Source organism: Martes martes (assembly GCF_963455335.1).
Source record: "Martes martes genome assembly, chromosome: 2".
NCBI classification, from domain to species: domain Eukaryota; kingdom Metazoa; phylum Chordata; class Mammalia; order Carnivora; family Mustelidae; genus Martes; species Martes martes.
Genome location: NC_137889.1, coordinates 36,695,824 through 36,708,344, shown reverse-complemented (window position 1 = coordinate 36,708,344; position 12,521 = coordinate 36,695,824). Strand labels below are relative to the sequence as shown.

Sequence of the window (12,521 nt, the reverse complement as noted above, 5' to 3'; positions counted from 1 at the left end):
GCAGGGAACATGATGATATTTAAACACAACTACTTATAGAAGCTTGGCTTAAAAAATACACCTTAGTAAGTTTTCTTTTCCCATTTGACATTTCAAAATGTTGTACTACATTTTCCCATCATCAAAACACCTCTTCTCCATTTGCATTCTGGGATGTGACTAGAGACCATTATACACGACAGTAGATATTTTGGACGGCCATTTGGATTTGTGATCCTCCGCCTGATTAGACCATACCTGAAATGTTTATTCTGTTCTTGGCACTGCCTTTGAAGATGGGTCATAAAGAAATAGACACGAACCAAGATGATAAGTCAGGACAGGGGTTGAGAGTAGATAAAAGAGAGCTATCGTCAAGCACTTGAGCACGGATATCTCATGAAAAAGGAGAGTAGAATTTTTCTGTGTTGCACCTGAAGACAGAATGAATGAGTGAAGCTACAGTGGGACAGATTTTGATTCAACCTGAAAAGTACCTAACCGTGAGAGTTGCCAGACTCTTTGGAACAGGTTGCCATGTTAGGTAGTGAGCCTCCAGGCACTGCAGGTGTTAGACTCCAGGCTGGCTGAGCTTTCTGCCAGGAATGAGCCTTCCAGAAATAACAGATCCACTTCAGCTATGAGAGTCAGTAGTCCTTACTATCTGGCATTACTGTTGGTACTCAGGGCATTGAAAAACCAGAGCTACCATTGTCTCTTAGGAGCCGAAATTGTGAATCCTTTTGAATTGTGAAATTCAGAGCAGAGCATCCAGTGCTCTGAATGGACCATTACAACCAAGGACAAAGATAAAAAGTGAGTTTTCTGTTGTTGAGGCAGTAAGCCTTTTATTTCAGGTAGGTGCTTTATTTTATAACTCTGCTATTTAAGTGGTTTAAAAAATCACTTAAAATGCACCACCATCTTTTATTTTGTTGTATTGGTTAAGACTTGGCCAACGTTAGGATATTATTAAGAATGTAACGATGAGCCCTTTCAAATGAAGAGAGGTTTCGAGTTTATGTAGTATCTTCTCCTATATTTCCCCTTTCGATTTTCATCACAGTTCTCTAAAAAGGCATGGCTAATATTTTCTCAATTTGTGTAGGAGGAAACTAAGACCTAGCAGGTTTAATGACTCATTTCAATATCACATGACTGGCAAGGAGTATGAGACTTGAGACAGATTTGGAGTGTGTAAAGTGAAATCATGCAAACCAGGTGGCGTATATGGCCATGCCAATAATCAGCGATGTGACTTTAAGTAGTCTCACAGATAAAATGAGGGCGTGGGAGCAGGATGGACTCCAAGGTTCCTACCACATCCCTGTTTGAAATTCTCTTGCCTTTCTGTATGCATGCTGTCAGGCATAGCCCTTACTTTTTACCTGGCTGGTAGGAGGTAAAATGGAGTGGAGTTTGTGGGTTGGAGGAAAGCATTTGGATGTGCTGCTGTGCATTTCTATGGTGGTAATATTATGCTTCAGATGCTATGAGATAACTTTGTGACAGATCACTTTCACAAGCTGGAGACTCCTGGCTGCATTTCAATTCAGGGTTTGGAATTTGATGATATGTTTATTTACTTTTGTGGGCTCAATTGTGGTGCAGAATGATGGAGGTGGCTTTTATGCATATCAGTGAGCATGAATGGTGAGGGCTTCTCACTTTAAAAAGTATAAGCTTGCAAGAAAAGTTATTGTTGAGCCTGATTTTATTTTTTAATTCTGTAAGTATAGCTACTGAACTCAAAACTAATATTTTTATTGCTTATAAGGTTCTTGACAAAGCTAACTTATTTCCATGTATTATAAAAGTAATGTATGTCCATTGTAGAAAATTAAAAAAATAAATAAAATTCCATAAGCAATTCCCTATAATTTCTGAAAGATAACTGCTATTAACACTTTGTTAAAACTTCCTGGGACTGGGGCACCTGGGTGGCTCAGTTGGTTGAGTGGCTGCCTTCTGTTTGGGTCATGATCCCAGGGTCTGGGATGGAGCCCCACGTCAGGCTCTCTGCTCAGCAGGGGGCCTGCTTCTCCTTCTCCCTCTCCCTGCCACTTCCCCTGCTTGTGCTCTCTCTCTGTGTGAAATAAATAAATAAAATCTTAAAAACTTCCTGGGATGCTTTTCTGTGCACCTATACATATTTAAAAATATGTCTGATTTGTCAGAAAGAGAAAACTAAAGGTGCATTTCTGTTTTGTATGTACCAGCAATTCTATCGGGCGCTTATGAGAAAATTACAAACTCCATGCTTTACTGTGGTTAACTGACATGGTATCACCTAAGGAGTAGGGAGGTCTCTGCCACTGCCACCATCCTGTGGTCTGTTGTTGTGCTCCAGGCTTTTTCACACAGTTAATGTCCTGCATAAACATCAAAGCAGTGGACTCATTTTTCTTTTCTGTTGATTCTCCTTTAGCCTGATGAAGTCCTCCGATATCGATCAGGATTTATTTACAGACAGTTACTGCAAGGTGTGCAGTGCACAGCTGATATCTGAATCCCAGCGCGTGGCTCATTACGAGGTAAGGATGGCTTTTCCCACTCGGTGTGTTCAGTGGAAGAAGGAGGAACTCGGCCTGTGGTCATAGGACTTGAGGACAGCTCCTTTGGGTCTCAGGGCAGGTTTTAAGAGCCACAGGGCTTGAGCCTTTACATGCTGAGATCAGGCTGGGGCAAACGTGCATGGGTAGGGTCGGGATTGAGGCTTAGGTACATCAGTCGCAGCTCTGGCTGCTTCCCAGATTTTTTTTTTTTTTTTTTTTTGTACCTTAGCCCCTGAAGACTCAGTGGGCTTTCTCTACTCGTTAAATCTGTCATTGTTCATCCCTGAAGTTCCTTTCGGGGGCATGGGGCAGGACACATTAGTGCCAGCTTCCCTTTCCTTCTTTGACCCTGAAGATAAGCTCAGAGGCTTTTTGTTAATCACTGTCCGGACAGATGACAGCATCCGTGAATCAGCACCAAATTCCTGACACACGATGGCTACTTCCCTAAACGTGTTTATCAGCCTAAAGACTTCCCCTGTAAAGCTATAACAAAGTTTTAAAATCCAAATGCTCTTAAAGGACCTAATTCCGTGGCTCTGGCTTTTTAGGATGGATGAACAAAGAAATGGCCGCCTTTTAGTCTTCTATTGAGAACAGAAAATAAGAGAAGAGAGGTTGGCTAATGTCTGGGGAGGGAACAAGGTGCTGCCCCTGGAGACAGTGGGAAGCCGGGGGGGCCCCTAGATGCTGAGTGCTGCCCAGGGCATATTTGCTTTTTGAGAGAACATACACCAGTGGGAACATGAGTTTTCAAGTGTAATAACTTGTGAGTAATTTTAGATTGGAGGGCTTAGCCAGCCATTTTCTTTTTGTCTGACAAGTATGACAAATGCCAGTTGTCACTGTCACTCATACTCCTCTGAACCTCCGGTTTCTTCTGTGCACAAGGAAGAAAACAATATTAACATGCACACGTACACACCCAGAAACACAATAAACTGACCCTGTGTATTTCTCAGGATTTTGTGGGGACCAGACAAGACCCATTGAAATAGCATTTGTGAAGATGCTTTGGAAGTTACAAAGTGTGCCGTAACACACACAATTATGTTGCTTTTCATTATTAACTCCAGTGCAGCAATATTCTGATGAGGACAAATAAAACTTGCTCTCCTGAGAAAACTTTTAAAGATCACAACCTGTGAAAAATGTTAGCGTATTCTTTTGTCAGTAGGCAATCAAGTGTTAGAAGTAAATGAGAACTCAAAACAATGATCTCGAATGGAAGACATCCATCTTCTGAAGTTAAAAACTTTCTAATTTCCGTGTGTGTTGCTTTGTAGACACACGTGGTTTTATTAGTATGATTTCCCCAGTTAAGAAAAATCAGGGAATTGGTTCCTGCCCCCACATTCCACAGCTTCCTATTAGCCTTTTATGTTCTCTCTTTATTAGACTTTTTATGTTCATTTTTAATCATCTCCTTAGATTCTTGAGGACAGGAACAGAGTTTTATTCGTTTGATCTTTCATAATTCCTAGAACAGTGCCTGTACCTCCCACATGTGCCCTTAGCATCTGTTTACAAAACTATCCTGGGGGCGCAGACCAGCATTGCTTTATTGTTACCTGAGCTAGAAAAGTCATGTCAGAAAATTGAAAAAAAATTTTTTTTTTAAGAGAAAGATCTTAGCTGCTCAATTAACAGTTTAGTTATCTGAACTCAAGTTTCCCTGTTACCAGTCTGCATCCTTTCTGTGGCACAGTTTAATTGTTTAGACGATGTGTTACTATTTGTTGCCTGTAGCATAGAGGAGGTAGAGAAAAGAAAGCAGTTACAATAGATCTTCAATTAACAGTGTTACACATCACCAAAACAACATTAAATGCATTGCCATGAAGCCTGGATGGGGGACTCTGAATGCTGTTTCCCTCCCTGCTTCCAGGCCAAGGTGGGGCACTTCTTTCGGAGACAAACAGCATGTGTGCTGTTTCTGTAAAGCAGTTGGGCATGTGAACAGGGTTCACGCCTCCTGAGATCTCTGGTCTTCTGGCTTCAGTCAGGAGGCTTCCCCAGTCACTTCTTCATCTCTAAGAGGATGGCTTCCATTAAACGATTTTGAAGGCCATTGGAGAACGGATAATCTGATCCTAATCATTTGCCCCCTCCTTCCACTACACTCTCTCTGCTGAAAATCGCATGAAGAGTGGGTCTCTGTGGGTCTGAAATCCCCCTCAATTCATCGAAAATGTTGTCACGCTGAGTCTCAATGCTCTATCACTGATGTATTGCTTTAACTTGATTTTACTCAACTAGCAAATATTCCCAGCTTCCCTACGGGGCGAATCAAAAAGAATCCACTGTGTACTTTCCACAGGTCCTGCCCTATTAATGTTAGTTATTACAGGGGATTCTGAAGCTGTGTGAGAAATAGTCTTTGCCCCCTCTCCCCCCAGAAGCTCATAAACTTCTTGGGAGGAAAAGCCGTGGGTAGTTCAGTGTGTTGTGAACATGTGTGTGATATGAGAACATGATCTACAGAGTTCTGCTGCCTGTTCCTATGGAGCAGCTGATCCTATGTGATCTAAACTGTGTTAATTCTTCTGCCCCTTTGACTTTCTGATATGTGTTACATCATGCTGTTAACTTTTTAGATCTTTTCCTTCCCAATTCTAAAGAGTGAGCCCACCACCAAGAGCTATTATGGTCCAGGAAGGTTTGTTGGGAATGTCATGAATTATCTAGACCTTGATGGATGGGTTAAGTTTAGGGTTGCTAGAACGAGAAGTCTTGGCATCTCCAAGGAGCATTGCAGAAGCTGGGTTGGCAGGAGGGAGGATCTGTGTCAGGGAGAGGAGGTGCACACAGTAGTATGATAGAGGTAGTGGGGGGTCAGAATGTAAAGGAAAAGGGACTTTGTACTCTTGTGTGGCATTTGGGAATGTAACAGGATAATTGAGCATTTCTGAGTGACAGTCCATTGGTGGCGGTCAAGGTGTATTGCTGGGAAAAGAATAGCCTTCGTATGACTTTGGCTGTGAGATTTGTGTGCCAGTCCTTTGAAGTAAAAGAGAGAAATAGAACAGATGGGTTAGTGCTTAAGAGTTGCATGCTCCATTTAAAAGCCTCAACCTTTGTACAGGAGGACAGAAAAACCTAATATATGTCTAGTGGACCAAACTCTTCCATGCTCTAGTCTTAAAATCTCTTTTTGCATATGAAATCCCGAAGTGGAAAAAATGGGACATATAAAGACATTATTATTTTTCTTACTTGCTAAGCATTAATAACATGTTAATGTTTTGGTGGAAAATATAATTAGATGTTGTCTCTGCTCACTGAGGCAGTAGAACAAGGGAGGCACAGACACAGAGGGGAAGAGAAAGCTTTCTCATGTGCCTTTCAGCAGGTCTGCATATTATAGAGGTTAGAAATAGTTCCCCAGTGAGACAACTTGAGTGGTTTGTTGTAGTTTTAAGTGGCCGAAGAATCATTTTCTGCAAAAGGAAAGAGTTGCTTCCAAGAGTGAAGGAGTGATTTCCTGGCCTTGCAGGAAAAAGATGATTTGTGTAGGGAAGACTATGAGAAATGAAACCAAAAGGACAGAGATTTTTTTTTTTTTTTTTTTTTTTTTTTTTTTTTTAGTAGACCTAAAGGAATAATATGAATGAATGATCTAGAAGGAAAGAGAAAATTCTTGTCAGGCAGACCCAATGAAGTCAGGCATAAATGTGACAATCCTTGCGGCTTGCCCCCTCCTGTGAATGCTAATATCCCTTGTGTTGCTTTGTCATGTAGGTAATCAATGGTTCCTTGTGAAATCAGTGGCCCAGGTGTCCTGGCACTACAGACAAGACTGTAAGCTTCCTGAGGGTAGGCAAGAGTCATGCACTGAGTTTCTTCAATTACTTCTGTAGCACCCACTGTAGAGTTTGGCCCATGGTGGTTGTTCTTTTAGGCTGCAGGTTGATGAAGAGGCTGAGGCTGGGGCCTGGAGGAGGGAAGCAGTGGGTCACGTTGAATGGAAACATCGGTGGGTACAGCAGAGGAAGTATTGGTATACATTGGGAGTCAGTCTCTACTCAGGAGCTGGCCTCAAGGTATAGGTGATGGTTTTGTAGTTACAGGAAAGACAGTTCTCTAACTGATGAAAAACCCTTCAAACATTTCTGAATCTTGAAGTAATGTGAGTCCTGACAAATGGACCCCTATTAAGCGACCCAGGAGAGGTGGAGTCCAGGATTGTTCTCTAGTCAGATTCAGCGAGCACGTAGGACCTACAGAGGTCCTAAGAAATGGATTTTTCCTGTTTTTCTTGTTTTGATTGTCTTCCAGTAGAACTTTGGCTTTCCATAGTTTCTGTTTAATCCAGGGGACTAGCCAAAGGACAGTCTTCTGGTCTGTAAGTTGGGTAGCAGATGGGATGTAAATGCTTTGTGGTTAGACACAAGGAGGTGAAATTTGAGGTTCCTAATATGTGCTGATTAAAGCAGCATGATTGTCTGTACTACCCTTGCTTCTAAGGGCTTTTCTCCCTTCATCTCTCATACCTTCTCAACTTCGCTCTTCCCTTTTCTTTGTCCTCACTGAGGATGCATGCAGGCTAGACAGCTCCTTTGCCATGTTTGAGAGCTGTCGGTCAATATCATGTTGTGTTTCTGCAGCCCATCGATCCTACCAGGTACTGTACTAACTGCACTTGAGTTCTGTCAGGGCTCACTGGGTCAGCAGCCATCCTGGGCATTGTAGGTGATATGCTCCTGGAGAAGCAAATGCTAACGGGGTGAGGACAGTAAAAGATCTTTATAGCAAGGTTCCTGTGAAGATGCTTCTTTGCACCGTACATTGAGAATCACTGTTTCAGTCTCTCCAAATCTCTTACTAAGTCATGACATGCTTAATTTCTCCCAGATGCTGTTAATACAATTATTGGCTCATTCGCCGAAGCTAAAGCTATTCTTGTTACCCTCTGTAATGTCAGAGGACTTCAACCTGTTCCCCATTGCTTTACCTCTATTTCTTGACCATTTCTTGAGCTTCTAAAAATGTCTTATTTTTCTGTTGTCTTATTCCAGCAAGCCCAGTCATTTTATCCGTTATCACTAGTTAAAGTAGTTCACTGGAACACCAAATGAATGGATAATGAAGAGGCTCCAATGAAGAAAACAACAGTAGGCTGAACACTCTGGGCAACACACACATTAGCTAAGAATGGCTGGCGGATGGTGCGTGCTTAATGCTCATTGGTTAAGGGTAGGAAGAGGCTGTGCTCCGTGCACTCTCATTTGCTGAGAGCATATGACAAAACTTAAGGGATTTTAGGAACTAGGCTTCTTTCCACTGGCCAGAACTCAATCACATGGTCCCACCTATCTGCAGGAGAGGGTGGGAAAAATAATTAATATGTGCAGGAAAATGAAATGGGTTCAACAAACACATAAAATTATCTCTGCCACAGTCTACCCCTCTGTTCACCAAATATCCATTCCATTTTTCTTTTAACACGTAGAGTACATGTCCCCTTACTTTAACCCTCCAGCCCAGTTACTTTGCTCAGCTCAAATTTCAGGGTCTCCAGGAAGGGAGTGGGTCTCTCCATGAGATGTGGTTGTGATTCCCCTTGGTCCTGCTGCTTGTGAGCAAAACAGAAATGTTACCTCTCCTCCTCCTCCTTTAGAGTGGTGATGACAAAGCTAATATTTCTTACTCAGAAAAAGGAAGAAAAGAAGACAGAGAGTAATCACTGGCCCATAGCAGAGTTGGCATCCTGCAGAGCAGGAATTAGGAAGTTCCTCTTTTCAGAAAGAGGGGGGGAGTTCCCCAAATAGATTCTGATCTTCCTCTGTGAGAAGGACTTTCTTGTTCATTTTTCCTAATGAGCCCTGATTCTCCACCTTCCCTCCATAGATCTTCCCTGTCCAACATCCTTGTCGCTTCTGAAATGGATCTTGGGTCCTACACTTCCCTTGGCGACTGCCAGCATTCATAGCCCATTTCCTTCCTCAGACTGATTTAAGGCACGCAGAGCATTCAAAGCTTTTCTAATTCAAAATAATAGTTGCTTGAGTAATACAATTCTCTCAGTATCTCAGTAAAATAGAAGGCTTATGATTTACTTTTTTTTAGAAAGTTTCATGGGTTGTCACCATACAGTTCTTTCCTAGACACAATTTCAAGGTTGCTTGTTTATTTTATTGCTTCCTCCTCTCTGTGCCTCTTTCTTTTCTCAGTTTCATGGTGGCCATTTTCAGGTTATCTAAAAGTATGTGGAAAGATCACACCCTTAATCCAATGTTTGCCAAAGTCCTGAGTCACAATATGCAACTGAGAAGTCTCATTGGGCGCTCGACGTGCAATGTCTTTTACTACACATCTTTCATTTTTGGTTACTGGAAGCAATTAGCAAATGGCTTTTCTAACTAGGTCCCAAATTTCCGGAATAACTCTTCTTTTTTTACTTCTGTCTGCTTATGTGCCAGTTACACATTACAGTTCTTAGAGTTTTTTGATTCTTTTGTAAAAGACCTGACCAACAATCAGTAGCAGAAAATTAGTAGCAGACTGCATATATCAAGTGTTCTGCCTTCCCAAGCTGTTCTGGTTCTTTTAGAACTATAACCATCTCCTAGCATAGAACCATCTAGTTCCCCTAGCATGGTAAGCTCAAAGAGCAGGTGTCTACCTTCCATGGTATCGTAATCAATAGTTTTGGCCATGTTTTGCCACTATATAACCTGGAGCTATTGTTTTTGTACCCTCCCTACTTGCCATCGATCTAAGTTAAGTCAATGTCAAACATTTAAGTTTTGTTTGTTTGCTTATTTGTTTGTTTTTTCTTTTTTATGGGAGAAACTCCATTTCTATGCTGGACAAGGTAGGCTAAAGGTAGTAATAAACAAAGAAGTAAAAATTATTTATTACTCACATTATAGCCCATTGTGGGTTTCCAGAGGGGGGTTTTGTACCTCGTAAGCATTTAGGACTCAAGCTAATAGAGGGTCCACCATCTTTGCTCCTGATATTGCCTTGACTGTCAGAATCCACCTGGCCCAAGGGGCACTGATGGGCAATGTGGGTGATTTGTGCAGGACATTTTGGGGGGCCAGGCCTGGAAGAGAAATCATGTCCACACACATATCATAAGCCAGAACTCAACTGTATCTTCTGACTGTATGAGAGGCTGGGAAGTGGGCTCAGCTGTGTGCCAAGGAGGAAAATGGAACCAGTTTGGTGAGCACATAGTGTTGTCTCTGTGTACCATATGTGTGTGGCACTATAGGCACATGGTGATTAGGAATTTCTTTGGGTATTTTGGGTATTTGGGGATGAAATGGAGGTGGAGAAGAAAGGGAGAAATAGAGGAAAGCCCGTGTATTCCAAAGGAAGTGGGCCTGGCAAAGAAACATAAACAATTCTGGACATCAGGAGTCTGGAGGCTGCCATGAAGATGATGCCTGTTCATTGCAGTGCTCTGTAGAAAACTGAAGCGAACATTTTGTTTGACTAAAAGACAAGGGGATAATATGCTATCAAATTCGGATTTTCTCTCCAATTCCTGACTTGATTGGTCAAGCACAGAGGTTTTCCAGTTGGCATTTGGGGTCTTGTGTAGTGGGTGGTATGTTTGACATGTATGATTTCCCCTCTGCTCCACCTTTTTGGGCTCAGGCAACTGGTCCCCCAGGCCCTCCCCACACTCTGGAGGTCCGGGAGCAACTTCTGCAGGGGTCCAGTTGTGCGCCAAGGCTGAGAACACATACAGGTGTCTCAGTGTCCTCCTAAAGATGGATGTTTGAGAGAAACTTCTATGTGCTCTCCCTTGTGAGAAATGTTCCTCTGCTGAGAGAATAGCTTATTATTGGCAGTCGACTCTCTGATCTTGTTTCCTGCTTTGTTTTCACCACCAAATTCATGGCATGTCCAGCAGCTAGACAAAGGTTCTATGTAGGATTTTACTGTACTCACTTCACCTCTGGATACTATTATTCTGTTTGCCTTGTTTTATTATAAATCTGTCTCTCTCAATTATTTCTTTTATCCTTTTGCATTAGATGTAGATGTAACTTGATCTGTTACAGTCTTTGACAAAAATAGTGTGGTATAAATATGTAAATATTTAATCTTTCTATTTTAGCTTTTTATTCCTTTTTCTGGAGTGGCAGTAAATTCACGTGATTCAAAATTCAAGAAGCATGAGAGAGTGCTTCTGTGAAAAGTCCCCCACCTAGACCTCCGCATCCCAGTATTCTTCTTGGATGAAAACAATGTGCCAGTTTCCTTGAAATATTCTACACATATAGATGCAACTAAATTTTTCCTTTGAAATATTTTCTGCAAATGGCGACATGCTAGACCCTTCATTTTTTATTTGTTTTAATTGTGCCATAGTTCTTCTTATATAAATATAATTCATAAAGAAATATTTACTGAATTGGCTGGTAACTCCTTGGTAGCATGGATATAACTGGGAGAAAAAAAAGACTTTCTCCCTGCGAACTCCCATTGAGGGAGGCACATATCTGTTGATTTTCAGATCCCAGCCTATGCTGGTTGGTTATTGACAGGGATGATTTTTCTTCCAGCTTTCCATTCCCAGCATTCACCTGAAAACATATGCATTCCTGACCTCCTCATCACTAAGCCATCTGGGCTTGCTGATTTTTTTTTTTTTTTTTTAAGATATTAGCAGACAGAGGATTCTTAAAGGCTAATGACCTAAATAAGTGGGCTTGAGTGTTGATTTCAGCCATGTGTCTTTGTCTACATTTCTTCTGATAGTGGGAGAAAGTGTTGAGGACAGCATGCTTTCCTCCTCGGTGATTTGAGAATTTAATTAGTTTCTTCAGGCTTTTTCCAAGATGACTTAATTTCGGGTAGAATTTTTCTAACTTTGAATTCCATCCCTTTCTCTGAGGATCATATAAAGACACAAATGTACCTTATGCCACCTCTGAGTTGTTTCCTTCTGTTCCTACTGCTCCTGTCTCCTCGTTCCATCTTTCGGGAATCCTTGGTCTCTGGGAGGCCTCCACTATGCCAGCTGCCAAAAAGCCTCTTAAGTCCACTCTGTACTGATTCAAATATAGAAACAGTCCTTCCTTCACCTTGAAAAACCTACAGGTAGTTTGAAAGTTTTTAGATTTTACTAATAGGAAACATAGAACAAAACTCTTTTCTATCTGCTACCAATCTTCCTCCTCTGGGCTTCTAGAGGACCCGTTCCGGCCTTGCAGTCACAAACTTTGCCTCTGACCTGGAATGTTGCCCTGCCTTCTGATCCAAGAAACCCTACTCATTTCATGTTTTCATTAATTCTTTGTAGCTCTTGACTTACTGCAAACAAGTCTATCTTCTAGAAACTAAATTTCTCCAGGTTCTGCCTGAACAATGCCTCTTATCTAATTCCCTGGTGTTCTATGGCCCTGAAGCCTGCCCCCATGTTTAACCTAGGAGCCCTTTGGGATGCTGTCATTTGCTTTAAAGCCCCAGAGCAATGTCTTCCTCTTTTTCCACTTCATGGAAAAGTTCATGTTCCCTTTTGGTTCATTTGCTAAACTCTCTGTTTTCTATCCACGGGGTAAATTCACTCTCAACTTATCCTGAGAGCAGGCCAAGCAGGGCTGAGTTATAAAAGGAGCTTCTGGTGTGTTCCAAGGTCAGAAGGCCTGTGTTGTAAGTACAATATTAACAAAGTCACTTAACTCTTCCAAATTTTAGCACCTTCTTCTGTAATGTGAGAAGATACAGAGTCTTCTTTCATTTTATCCCCACTCATCCCCATCCCCACAGGTAACTATTTTATTAGGTTTGGCATGTTCTTTATTTGTATATGTTCTTTAAAATACATATTGCTTTGTGGGCATGTATACTTTTATTTCAGATTTTATTTATTTATTTATTTTATTTCAGATTGGCTTTAGATGCATAGAAAATTTGCAAACTGTGGAGTATTTCTGCGTACTCTGACCCAGTTTCCCCTATTATGAACATCGTGCATTACTATGGTGCATTTGTCATGGCTAGTGAAACAATACTGATACATTG

General features: G+C 41.5%; 1 protein-coding gene across 1 annotated transcript in view; it reads left to right on the top strand.

Moving 5' to 3' along the window:
- Positions 1 to 2,411: 2,411 nt before the first annotated feature.
- Positions 2,412 to 12,521, top strand: part of ZMAT4 (zinc finger matrin-type 4) — a gene marked incomplete at both ends in the record, with an annotated part of 231,860 nt that continues 221,750 nt past the window's right edge. Inside the window, one exon of the mRNA XM_080797298.1 lies at positions 2,412 to 2,513. Within this exon, the coding sequence (XP_080653424.1) occupies positions 2,412 to 2,513 (102 nt within the window). The remainder of the gene's footprint in view (positions 2,514 to 12,521) is intronic.